General features: G+C 32.3%; 1 protein-coding gene across 1 annotated transcript; it reads right to left on the reverse strand.

Annotated features, from left to right (window-relative positions):
• Nucleotides 1-1,495: 1,495 nt before the first annotated feature.
• On the reverse strand, nucleotides 1,496-13,269 carry LOC124359013. Its single transcript, XM_046811344.1, has 6 exons — nucleotides 13,157-13,269; nucleotides 12,917-13,075; nucleotides 7,799-7,923; nucleotides 6,159-6,217; nucleotides 4,011-4,082; nucleotides 1,496-1,694 (listed from the first exon to the last, which is right to left on the reverse strand). The coding sequence occupies exons 1-6, from the start codon at nucleotides 13,169-13,171 to the stop codon at nucleotides 1,558-1,560; spliced, it is 567 nt and encodes a 188-aa protein (XP_046667300.1). The 5' UTR covers nucleotides 13,172-13,269; the 3' UTR covers nucleotides 1,496-1,557.
• Between the last annotated feature and the right edge of the window lie 968 nt (nucleotides 13,270-14,237).

A 14,237-nucleotide genomic window follows, 5' to 3' on the forward strand; every position in this document is an offset into this window, starting at 1 on the left:
ATGATTAAAATATACATATAAATCGTTCGTCTTGTAAGACATATGTAATTATTAGTAAAATAAAATTCATAGAATCGATGTAAAGATAGTTGCTGGAAAGGAAGTCTTGTATTACAATTCGAGACAAACATCCTCCGGATGTAAGTGGATACGCACATCCGCCCAGACACCGATGGTGAACAAACAGGAAATGCTTGCTTAAGCAGCGGAAATGCTTATATATAAAAAAAGCCGTGCGACGATGTAAGGGGCAGCCATGCTGATATGAAAAATTGGTACTCACCAATTATGATGGAGAGATTTGGCAGAGGCGTGGTCATGAGCTGGCGGGAGAATAACATCAAAACTGAAGAACAAGGAGGAGGAAGTCGAGGACAGGAATTCGAAAAGCGACGTTCGGGAGTGCTAGTGCTTGTGTTCGTGTGCGGAAAAATATCTCTAGGCGTAATAAGTGTGAAGTGGAATAAAATATATTATTATTAAATCCTCTCACAGCAACCCTTGCTCATAATATGTCACAACCTTAATCTTAAACTAAACCAAACTTAAAAACCTTACAGTCTGATAAGCCTACATCTGTCAAAAATTGTCTACTTTTGGACCGTATAATGTTCTTCCGGGATAAGCTACTAACTAACCGTAGTAGCATTTTTGTCCGTATTAAGACATTAAATACATAATTCTGAAAGAATTCTTCGGTTAAAAACTTATATTGCCTTCTATTATAATCTACTTCTGGTATATGGTACCTTGGTGCCACTGAAGTGTTTGCATAATTGCCCCAGTCATGTATGTAAAAACCAGACAGTAAGACTATAATATGTACAAATATGTACATAGTTCTAAAAAGTCTTCTCCGATCAAAATGCTTTTACTTCCCAATATTTTAATTTACTTCCGGAGCAGTAGTAATGGTAATGTTGTTCCTTTTAAGAAAACATATAATAAGTTATTCTGAAAAGTTCACTTCGAACAAAAAGTGGTTATTTCCGGTCACTGGAATCTACTTCCGGTCCCGTAGTAACATTTTATTTTTTGTCCCGATTAAGAAAACTTGTAATACGTTAGTCTAAGAAGTGTACTTTTGTCATTAAAAAGTGACTACTTCCGAATACTATAATATACTTAAGGTCAAATGTATTTTGGGTGCCTTACTAACCATTGCATTGCTGACCTGATCAAGAAAATATGCCCATTAAAATGTCTGGAATGTCATCGATAATGATAGAGAATATATAGAGACAAAAATACTACAAAATATGACTAGTAAACAGCTAGGACCAATCAATGTAACTCTCTAGTACTGAGCAATATCATCAGTAGTGATACTGGACCTACTCGTCGGATCGCGCTTTGTACTGTCATTGCAGCGAGACCAATCTTTGAGACTGGGTTTTTGACATCTTCCTGCCACTTATCCATAATGGGCTTTTTGAAGGATATAATGTTATGCAATACACACTACCGTTGTATTGAGTTAATAAATACAACAGTATACGTAGGAGACATTGTATTCATGTTCATGCGTTTATTCTGAACAATCCAACATTTCCATTGTTAGCAACAATGGTCCGGGTACTCATCGGTTATCTCCACCCCAATACACTTTAGCACCTCTTTAGCTTCCTCGACATAGGTAGGGTCGTAACCATCGGCTCTCACTTTGATCGCTCCTCTGGCGTCGCCTTCTTCACCTGTAACATAAAAAACTCATTTAGACAATGATTTAGGAAAGACCTAGCTGCAGCTGTTGTTTGGAAATATCTAGCTGCAGTTTTTCTTTGGAAATATTTAGCTTCAGCTGTTATTTGCAAAAGATCTAGCTGCAGCTCTTGTTTGTCCACTATTCTCTTCATGAAACTTTGCAGATATGTTTTGGTTATATCAACATATTTATAAATACAACTGCATATAATTAATTGTGGTTCTTATGGATCTATTATTGAATGCTTGAATGAAAACGTACATGCCTTCTACGTACATGGCGTACATACCTTGGAAACTAATAAAGGAAGTGACGTAAAGAGAGACCGTTGCTAACAGATATATTGTTATATAAACCTAATTCTGATAAGATGAAAGCTGATCTTTAGACACCGATGATCAGTTAAAGACTGCAGGATTTTTTCTCTGAAGGTGGTAACACATAAATTAAAATACAGATAGTATCATTCTGCATGGGATTTAAGGTTGAGATAGAATTCGGAATTATGCACAGTTGTTATTATTTTATTTCTTAGTTACCTTCGTGCTGTCTAAGAATATGTAAATATGTCTATACAATGCGTATATCCTAATAATATTACAAATTTGAATTTGCCTTTGTTTGTTTTGCTTTCACGCATAAACTATTCAACCGATTGTACTGGTATTCTACATCGACATTCTTACGGCTCCTTGGATAAATATAGACCTATTCTTATTTCGAAAACCTTACGAGCTTCACCCCACTGATCTCTGGAGCAGTTAAAAATTCCATTTTGGTCTCTAAAGTTGCGAAACATTAATTGGAAGAGCCTGTTAAATGTAATCAACTGTTCTGTGTTAACATTGTATTAGGACAGCACGACCATATTTTTCGTTAAATTAACCACTACTTTATATTTTTTACATTTATAAAGTGAAATTATAACAAAAGTAACAACACTTCTTATTTCAATGTCGTCGCAACAAGGTAAACCAGTTAATTTATTCTGTATTTGACTTAATCAATTGTGAATATGTACATGTGTGGAATTCAGTTTAGTTTCCTAAGAACTAAAAGAATATATATTTACAGTAGCTGAAGGAACAAAAACGGAGCGACTGGGAAATAGCATAATTCAGCAAACCATTCGCTTTGTGACTGCATTTCAGAAAACAAGCGAGCGCAGTGAGTTCTTGATTATAGCAAGTGGAATCACAAAGCAATACACGAAACACTAAATGCAATTTTTATGACAGAGAACCGTCGAGAGGACATTGTAAGCATTTCTCACTGGTGAGGTATACGATACAGAGTAGGTATATAAATATTGATATTATTCCTTGACTGGACCGTGAAAATAGAATGATACTGCGGACATGGATTGGGAAGCAAAAACATGTATATTACTATATGTAATTTTGTGTTGCTATTGTCACTAACCATTAAAAATTATGAATGTGAAATTAAAATAATTAAAGCAACTTCCTGAATTTTCTAATTAATTTAAAGTTCACCTTTAAAATTTTTGAACCGTCAATATTTTGTAACGGATAAAGACTTTTTAGTGCGGTTTACGGCATACTTCACTAGGCCTTTAAATTTATTCACTTTTCCACATATGCTTAAATTAAACATGTTTTACTAACTCCTCGTGGACCATTCCCATAGAAGAATATCAGGACACTGAATACATCTTAAAGTAGGTTTTTGTTTACAGTAATCATGTGTGAAGTTTTGTAGCTTTATTTGAAGCCATTCTTGAACTTGCACATAAAATCAGTATTGAAACTTTTGAGCACCGCCATTTTGATTAAGATGAACCTTTTGAGGTCTAATTTGCGGCATGATGTTAATTAAGCAAATGGAACCGTTAGCATAATGGAACCGTTACTTATCTTTTTAAGTAAGGTAAGTAAATAATTTCTTTCTAAAGGTATGTACATGTGCAGACCTTTAAAATGGTATGCACATTGACTTATGCTTACCGACTCCTTGCAGGCATCCCCTTGAGGTGTTGAAGAGCTACTTATTGAATCAAAAAGTTCAATTGTATGCCTATGCCACTGTACAAAGTTTTATGTTTGTATGTTTATGAGTACAGAAGATGTTTTACTTTTTAGCAGCCCTATATATATAAAACACATACTAAGGTCAGAACAATTATTTTACCAAAACATTATCTGCTTGAATTGTGTTATCATGTATGGAAAGTAACTAGTCTACATTTGACACAATACACCACCATTACTATTTTACAAATAATAATAAATAATATCAAAATAATAGAAACACTATAAATAAAGTAACAATATCGGAGTCTTACCATAGGTGGTACATGTGTAAAATCCTGTAACATTACACTTCGTGTATACATGGTATCTCAGCGTACATGTGGCTGCAAAAGATTTAAAATAACTATGTTATACAGAAATAAACAACAGCAAGATAAAAACAAACAATCAATCTCACTTTCTCCAAATTTATGAAGGCGTTATTAAAAAACATTCTAACTAATATTATAAATGCGAAAATATTTGTTACACTTTCACGCGCAAGCTGTTAAACCGATTGTGGTTAAATTTTACATGGACATTCTTAGGGCCCCTGGTTACCACATAGGTCTATTCTTATTTCAAAAATCCCTTCGTGCTACGATAGTGGGGGCTGGTCTCTAAAGCAGCGAAATAAGCAAATTAAAAGTTTTAGTAAGATTACAGTATTAGCTGTACATTTTAGTAAATATTAAGTATGCAAAGCTTGGTCAATACTGTTATGCAGATATCAAACACAAAGTTACTATATAACTTTTACTATCAATTTAAAGATTGTTGTAAAACCATCTTCGTTGTCTTTTTAAAGAGGTAGGCTTCTCAATCCTGTGTATGTATATATTTTCTTGATAGGGAAACAAGGCAAACTCAACATTTGCAACGTAAATATAAATCACTCGAACCAGAAGTGCTCATACACGTGCCAAGCCTACGACATTGCGTGCGAAGCCGCGAGTAACTGTTTCTAGCATTATTGAAGCTCCAGATTTTTAATTGTCTAAATGTCAGCGATGCCGATTTATTAATCAGAGCTAGCAAAATTTATATTTGGTTTGTTGTCACGATATCTCGACAACGAATATATAGTGGGTTATATTTTGGTCTGCACTATTCTTTTGCGTAACCATGATGAGTATTCTATATTTTGCTATCACTAAAGGAGTGGCAAAAGTTTTTATCCGTTTGTTTGACTATTTGTCTCTTTGTATCTTGTCTTCCGAAGAAGATCTCGGAAACAAATTTAAATATACTGTAAACTTGATACTCGCGTGATGGCTGAGAATTGTGACTGCTGCATCAAATTAAACCATATATTAGAATAATCTATGATATGATAATATAATACATCTTGCCATTCTGGATGCTGCTTAGAAGACCTGTGTAAGATTCTCAAAAAAAAAAAAAAAAAAAAAAAAAAAATTAAAAAATTTGATCAACTTTTACCCCCGAGCTTCAACCAAAACATGTTTATTGTTAATTCTTGTTGTACCGTATAACGCCTATCCAGTAGGACCCGTAACAGTGAAGGACTCAGGCGAAATTATTAATTTACTCACATTTAATTAAACTCAGAACTTGATCAAATCAAATTTTTAAATTTTAACAGGGTAACAGATCGACAACGTTTAAATATTACTTTTCATTTCGAGCGTTACGTTACAAAAACAAGGACGTAGCCAGCGTGTGTGTCCAAGGTATCCGGACCCCCTCCAATTTTTTTATTTTGTACATTACTTTTTGAATTAATGATTAATATTATTAAAATAATTCACTATTACTGACATATACTGCTGAAAGACCGTTGTCAAAATTGAAACGGGTCAAGAACTTTTTGAGGAATAAATTTTGGTAATAAGCAGTTGACTGCACTTGTCTTACTCATTGTTTACTATTGAAAAATATTAGGATAAGCACTAGATAAGATGGCTCAGAAGTCAAAAAGAATTTTACTTTTGTAAAATTTTTTACACATTATAATTTCTCAATCTTGATTTGTATAATATGTACTGTGTTTTGCAGACAATAAAAAACATATTTTTTGTAATTACATTACTATACAAATGTAATCAATTTAAATTATTAATCCTACACAGCCTGCTAAGGAAGTGCATCCACAATTATGAGTATCAATTGTCACTATAATCTATTCAAAGACTAACTTTGTGCAAAATTCGCTATTTTTATTCTTAAGTTTTAATTTTTTTATTTGAATCTTTCCAGGGGAGCCCCCCAATTTCGCCTTGACCCCCTTTCCTCCACCTAAATTTGTCCTTGCTACGTCGTTGACAATAATTTAATCCAGTTATAGTAGTACATATTACTCATAGCATGACTCAGATAAGAAGTACGTATGTTGCTTTTTCATAACTTACATGAAGTATAGTCTACATTAATCTAGAACTCAAAAAACGGTTACTTACTTGGATCATATGTGGCCCCATGTTCCTCAATTTGAGGAACAACATCAACTGCTGTCTCTCTGAAATAAAAATATCTTTTTACAGTAATATACTGAATAATAACTCACTTTAAAAATAATTGAATGGTCCTCATTCATTTTAAGATAACGTACACCTTAACACTTCATACTATTTCATTCTTCTGTTATTTCCAGGGAGAAAATTAACTTGGAGAGCGTATCTAGGTCAATAATCCCTCATTTTTAATTATTATTAAGTAGTATTTCAGGGCGCTTCCTCTCCTGAGTTTAGGTAGAAGAATATTATAATAAATACATTTTAGGTTTTATTATGACACTTGTTTTGAAATAGAATTGAAAAGTTGGGATGAAGGAGTGAGTTAAAAGCTATATATAATTACTTAACTGGCTTATGTTTTATATTAAATACGTTTTGAGGAGATTCACGGGGTCTTAATCTGTTATACCTTTTGGCACAAAAAATTCCCGTCTGAGTGTAGACAGAGAAGAGATAATCATTTAATTTTGAATACGAATCTGTTACAAATTTTAACATTGACCATAAATATTTTATTCTTCCAAATCGTTTTAATAATATCGATAAAATTATTGCAAATTCGTCCAATTTAAATTTAATTGAATCATTTCAAAATGAATAAAACCACGCAGTTAGTGTCACAATATTTGTTTCTATATTCACTTTCTGGAAATTTAATAGAGGGGAATTACTATTTTAAATATCTGTTGGTAATTAACCACTGCAAACCCCCGAAATTAATATGTGTATTAATCATTAAGCATTATTTAATTTAAAACATCCCCGAAGTTTCATTTTTCAATCTTAAACTTTTAAAAACTTAGCAGGAGGTCACAAAACAAAATTTATTATAATTTCTTATTAATATAAAAAACACATGTATATAAAAAATAACATATTAAAAAGGATATTTTTTCTTTGTGGTACTTGATTTGGAAGGAAATAATAAATTGAAAATGCTAGCATGAAACGATGGACTTTATATATATTCGTTCTATGGATATTAAAAACAAAACATATTACACAGTCAACAATAAAACTTTCTATTTAAGCGTTCAGAAAATACTACATTAATATTAGGAGGGAAATGTGCATTATTTTAAAAAACTCTTGGAGGAAAACCTGGCTACTCCCACAAACACTTATGAGGGGATATGAAAATCGAGTTTTATAATATGCCTTCACAAGCAGACTCAGCCTCTGATTTCTGCTGAAACTCTTTTTGTTTTATTAATTCCATTATGCACTATAATAGAGCAGTTCTTTGAAAATGTTTAGTTTTCTGAAGTATTCAAAAATAAGCATAGAATTGAAACATTATTTAAGGGGTAGAGTTTAATGAGTAAAAAGCTTCTTTCACCATTGCACCTTTACCAATGTGGGTTTAAACATTGCCTTTAAGTTTCTATTTAGTTTATAATATCCACTTCAAGTTTAGAAAATATAAACTTTTAAATCGGAAGATGATGAGGATGTAATCGAGACGGTGGCTTAATAGGAACTGTTGTTAAAATTATTTAATTGTTTGGTTTTTAATTTTTATATCTACTTAAATTCTGCATATTTATAAAGGTGGTATATCCTAGACAAATTGTAACCATTACCCATCTCCGTATACGTGAGCGATCAAGACTCTGTCCGGCATGAAGAATGAGTAGACACAAGTCGGGCAGTCAGGGTAGTACCCGTGTGTAGTTCCGACAACTACTTCTTTCACATTTGCTATAGCCTGAAAATACAGTAAATTTAAATTTTACATTAATGACACTTACAGTTATGACGTATAAACATTTAAGTTTTATAAATTAGCTACGTTGATTTTGTAAATGTTGACTTTAGCTCCAGATCACCTTCGGATTGATTCAACACTCCCCACCCTAGCCAATCGCGCAGTGTAGCGGGTACAGCGGTTGTCGCAAGATAACCGGATCAAACAACGCCGAGCGTGGCTTACGCTTGGATGGGAGACCGCTGAGCGATCCTGTCTTTGCAAGCAGTCCGCCTGCCCGGCCGTTGGTGGTGGTTCGGAAGTCACCTTAAAACCGGTGGTCCTCAGGTTAAGAGTTAGAGAGGGCTTTTTAGACCTAACTTCGCCTGGTAAAATAAAATACTTCTTTACTTTACTTTACTTTACTTACTTGCTACATTATGTGTAGAAATTTCAGTTGCTCCACAGTGCTTAGAGATTATGCCTAAAATATCGTGCCCTCAATTGTGTACCTGATAAGACAATGAGAACACCTCTTTACCAAGGTCCCATTATTAAAACATTACATTATTTTACAGAGTCAGGTGCTTAGAAGCACGTGTGACTTATTACTACAATATAACATGCTTACATTACAAACGTATACATGCAGTTGGCAAGTAAAGGTTTTTTTCTTCTTTTTTTTCTTCCACCACGGTGCACAAATACTGTATTCATACTACCAATCCATAACATATACTGAATTTATTACTTATACTATCCACATTTTAACAAGAATCATCTAACAAAAACAAGGTAGAAAATTATAAACATGCATACTTTAAGTTTTAACAAATATATAAATATTAAATATTAGATACAGGTCAAACAATATTTCTACCTCCATTAACAAGCAAAAACAGTAAGATCAACAAATAATATTCAATACATCAATAAGCATAAACATATAAATTAAATATATTAAAAAACAAATAAATATCAAACAGCAAACATCAATACAAATACTATGACAGTAAGACTTAAAATCAGATAACAACATATAGGCTAGTATATAAGTATCAATAAAGTATTATTTTACTATTTTATTAAGATACAAAGATATCAATAAACATGAAAATATAAATAAATTTAACTAACAAATAGGTATTAAACATTTAACATCAATATAAACATTAAATACAATAAGACGGAATAAGACAACAACATGACATAGTATAAAAGTATTAATATGATATATAATATATAAATTAATTTAATTACTTTCTGATACACAATTTTTAATCATGATTTCAAATCTGGGTCTTGAATCGAATAATATATCATTTTTTAATTTCAAAATACATTTATTTATTATTTGTGTGCCAATATAACAAAATTGTTTTCGAGCAATTTCCTCTCTAAAACATTGCACAAGAATTGACAATCTATCTGATGATCTTGTATTGACCCTTAATACAAGATACTTATCTATGTGTTTATGGATTGCTGAACATATTCATATGGCTGAACTATGTTTCGTAGTCTGTGTGTCTCTGATGTCAAAACGATGTAAAAAGAATTCATTTTGAGATTATTCGTCACCTAAATTTTTTTATTCTCTTAGACGAACATGACTCCAGACTGCAGTTGTGAACTCTGTGATGACGTCAAATTCATGCTGCTCTAAGAGAAAGATGGAGGTAAACCCAATATTCAAAACATTATTTATTTCAAAACCTAAACATGCAGAACGAAGAGATAATGAAGAGCTACTTTATCATTCTTCAATTAGGAAATAAATCATAATTATTACGACTTCTTTAACATTAGTACTTAAAATATAATCTCCGTATCATTGCAGGAGATAAAAGACAAGAATAACTTACCGAAACTAATTCGAATTTATATATCATATGCCTCAAACAAAAGTCAAGAATGCTTATTTACGAGTTACTTTATGAATTTCAAATAGATAACAACTGAACAAATTATTACCCAGTAGTCTGTACCATTAAGATACGTTGTGTAGATATTCACATAAGAATTTCCATGTCCTTTTATAAAGAAAAGAATTCAATTTGCAACACTGAATCTACTCGTAATAAAAATTACATTCGAAAAGAGTTTTGCAGGTAGTTAAGATATGTTGGGACAAACATAACTAACTTATTTAAAGTGAGAAATCAAGTTCAGCTTATATCTAATTGATACACAACATGTATGAGATAATTGTAAATAGAAATATCGTTGGTTCGGAGGTGTAAGGTTTTTAATAACTACTTATTAAGTTCTTAAAACATATCTTTGCAATAGACCAGAATGTAAAAAATGAATATGTTATAATTTAAATTTTCTCTTGGTGATATTAAAAGTAAAGATTCTGTCGTAATTTAAGTTAAGAAGACTTTACAAAAGAATACTTTGGAGGATTCCATATGTTTATATTCTTTATAGCTCGACAAATTCAAAATAAGTGTAAATAAATTCATTTGTTGCTTTAACGAAATTTTTTACAGAATTTCTCTGCCTCTGTGTTCTTTTGTGGATTTTGCCAAATAACCATTTTTATTGAAGTTTACAATCATATAAATACAAATTTCACTAAAATACATTGGTAAGTTATAATGCTGAAAAACCTCCGTTCATAATGTAGAAACATCGACTAATTAATTTTGAGTCATTGTTTTGTGTACACAAAAATGTCATAAAGCTTAATTTAATTCACTATATTACTCTATTTTACAAAATAAACTAAAAGAATACAATGTTTAGTACCGTATTTGTTACAGAAATACTTCAAGTAACTGTGAAATATTTTCCTTCTCACTAATATTACATATTTTTCATCCTCCTTTTATATTCACACAGTAAATGCCGAACTTATCTTCGCTAACAATGTTTGTTTTTTTTATTATTAATTTTGTGTTACAAACACTTTTTCTTATGTTCTGTACATTTTCTTTTATTTCTTTAAATATTTTATTTGTACATGATGTGAACGAACGCCTAAATGAATACTTCTAAACATATAGCGTTCCATCCAGCACTATCTATAATTTATAAATTAGTTTGAGATATTTTTACAATATATATTCTTGATTGAATGAATTTATATTTAGTAGTTTTAAAACAAATAAGCTTCAAGGTTTTCTACTTCAAATAAGTTTTCCATTTCCCAAATTAATTGTGTTTTTTAACTAAAATTCATACAGTTTTTTGACTTCGGTTAGTTTTTATTTTTTTAATCGTATTTTCCCTTCCTGTTTATTTATTTATTATTAACGGCAATTTACATACAATATGCAATAAGATGGCAGTACAGTGTATATAGTGCAGTAAAAAGTACAACTAGTATAAAATAATACAGAGCTAGCAATGGCAGAACACAACACAATATGACAATGATCGATTCCAAGTCCCAATAACTGTCCATCACAACAAGAAAGTTTAGTTATACACTAATATCATATAAAAATCAACAATATATTATGAAATAGACCAACGTACAATAGAATTAACAACAATGTATAAAATAGAATAGTATAACAACAACAAGTATACGTAAATAACAACAACCAAAATAATATAAATACACCAATGATGCAAAAAGTCGAAATTAAATTAAATGTACCTTGCAGTAGAGCAGAAACATAATAAAAAAATACAAAATAGCAAAAGCTAAAAAATGAAACCGTCTTAAAGTTACAGGGGATTTTAAGTGTGTTGAGACAAAACATAAGTGGCCCGCTTTCTGATTTGATGTAGGCCATCAGCGAAAAAATCGCACTCTGATGCAACACGATTCCCCAGGCGAACAAATCTTACCAGTGGACTGTTGAAGTCGTAGTTCGTGGAGTGGTACTTGCGGCTGAAAAGCCCACTAGATCTGGTGTTTACAGGGATCCTGATACCAATTTCAGCGAGAAGATGTTTGCTAAAGTTTTGTAACGTTTACATTATACTAGGAATATAGATGAAGATGGTTATAATTTGCCCCAAGTGAAATCCATACATTGGAACTTATGAAATAAATAAAATAAAATGAAATAATGAGTTTATTCTTCTCAAATATACGGTTTTGCAACAATCTATATTCTAGGAATATACACTGCCACTTCATCCAGTAGTGTGGCAGCGCAATAATAGAAAGAATGTTTATTACCTAGTGTCCAAACTCTTCTTTATAACTGACTGCTCACTCACACATTATAAAGGAAACAGGATTTTTCCGGACATTTGCCATCGTTCAGTGAAACAATAAATCAGTAACACTACGTTTCGAGATCTGACCTCTTCTTCAGGTAAAGAACTAACCTAATACATAATATTACAAACTAGGTTAAAATAAACAAATCTTACCAAAGCGTTGTGGCACGCCTAAGTCAGGAATCACAACCTACATGTTGTTTGTCAACTTCACTAACTCTATAAACATGCACTTAATAAAAAACTATACAAAACACTAATCATTGAAACTGAAGTACGGAATACAGGTCACAATGCGTCTTCATTCGTCTACTAACCACCTACAACTAACCAAAGGGACTAGCCAATGGTAATCGTGACGGCAGACTAAAACAAGATGGCGGAAATAAAAAGGAAGGGGACAGGAATGGGCCCTTTCGTTATTATTGGTTCATGCGAGATGAACTTCTTAAAACCATATTGTGACTCCGCATTGGTTTATTACAAATATCTGATCCGTTTGATACTTTTGGTTTTCTCTTTAGTTCATTTTTTAGAATTGGCAACCAAAGCGGCCTAATCTCGACTAATGGTTGACTGATTGGTTGGTCTGCCAATTTAATGTATGTTGCCTCAATTAATTTCCTTTTGAAGAAATGTGGTTCCCGATGTATTATGTTGGCTTCATCCCAATTCATATGATGGTCTTCGGACCAACAATGGTGTGCACACATTATAATTAAGATGTGAATTATGTTTAAAAAAATTATTTTGCTTGAATAACTTGAATACTGAATGAGTGTCAGTTTTTCAACTTTATTCCTAAATATGAATTACATATTAAACTTACCGTTTCTATGATATGCCCAGGAGGATAGCCGTTCCAGTATTCAATTATTTTTTCTATTATCTCCTGGTCACACTTGGAGGCATGTCCCAAATGAAGGAAAGTGCTTGAGAGAGCAGTCAATAAGAAAATACGGAACCCCATGTTCTTCTTTTCCCCGTTCTGAAACCAGTATGAAATATAGTCAGCTATTGCAGTGTAGTTAAAGAATGTAGTTTATGAAACGATCGAAACAACACTTACCATTGAAATGAACATAAGACGCCGCTTCTGAATTTACTTCCCGCTTATATACTCTTGGCTATTCAAGCGTGAAGCCGTAATTTTTACACGCTTTTATTTTGTCAAGAGACATTGCTATAAATTAGTTATCAGTTGTGTACTTTGACAGATGTCAATATTAATAAGTTATAGGTTTCCTCGTGTGCTATTGTTCGCCCACTTTAAATTTTGCAGCTCATACAGCAGAAAATATCTCATCCATCATGTTCCTCAAACTGAACATCATGCGTTTTTGACAGCTTCAGTAAAGGAACTTCGCACTTAAAACAATTAGGTAGCGCGGTAATTGATCTTGCATGACTAGAAGACAACATTGCTAAAGCTAGCCTCGAATATTTGTTATCTTAAGTTTTGCTACCTTCATAACAAGACTTTCTCATTGAAAGACTTGCCTACCTTCAATATGTGTGCAACTTAAAATATTTTTCAAATGGGTGGTGCCAATAACATGAAGTGAAATGAATAAGAAAAAGGCACATCAGCAGTCCTGTTATCTATAATTCTGCACGAATGATGTGCAGACAATTCGACTTTACAGAGTCAATGAAGGTCATGTTCTAACTATTGGAAAGGCCGATCTTCCGGGGTCGTGATTATAACCCTAGAGTCTTTGTCAAATTTTTACTAACCTAAGACGTATAACGCAAAATACTGAAAACTTCACACTGAACCAGATCCCGGACTAAGAGATTGTGTATGAAGATAAGCTAATGCTACGTGGCATGATACTGTTAATACAAGACTCTATCTTCATGTTTTGTGAATTTTACAAAGTACTAATCACTCAACACAAATACACCATTTACTACCGGTGTGTAATGATAAGCAGACGTCTCCACTTTTACAAAGTACTAATTACTCAACACAGATACACTACTTACTACCGAAGTGTAATGATGAGCAGACGTCTCCCCTTTTACAAAGTACTAATTACTCAACACAGATACACTACTTACTACCGAAGTGTAATGATGAGCAGACGTCTCCACTTTTACAAAGTTCTAATTACTCAACACAGATACACAACTTACTACCGAAGTGT

This window comes from Homalodisca vitripennis, chromosome 4, assembly GCF_021130785.1.
Source record: "Homalodisca vitripennis isolate AUS2020 chromosome 4, UT_GWSS_2.1, whole genome shotgun sequence".
In the NCBI taxonomy this organism is placed as follows: Eukaryota; Metazoa; Arthropoda; class Insecta; order Hemiptera; family Cicadellidae; genus Homalodisca; species Homalodisca vitripennis.

What these genes read in the sequence shown, in the direction of transcription:
- LOC124359013 (XM_046811344.1), bottom strand. An exon ending in GCTCACGTATACGGAGATGG is followed by an intron (nt 6,218 to 7,798) that starts GTAATGGTTACA and finishes TTTTTATTTCAG; the next exon opens with AGAGACAGCAGTTGATGTTG. An exon ending in TTACACATGTACCACCTATG is followed by an intron (nt 1,695 to 4,010) that starts GTAAGACTCCGA and finishes TTTATGTTACAG; the next exon opens with GTGAAGAAGGCGACGCCAGA.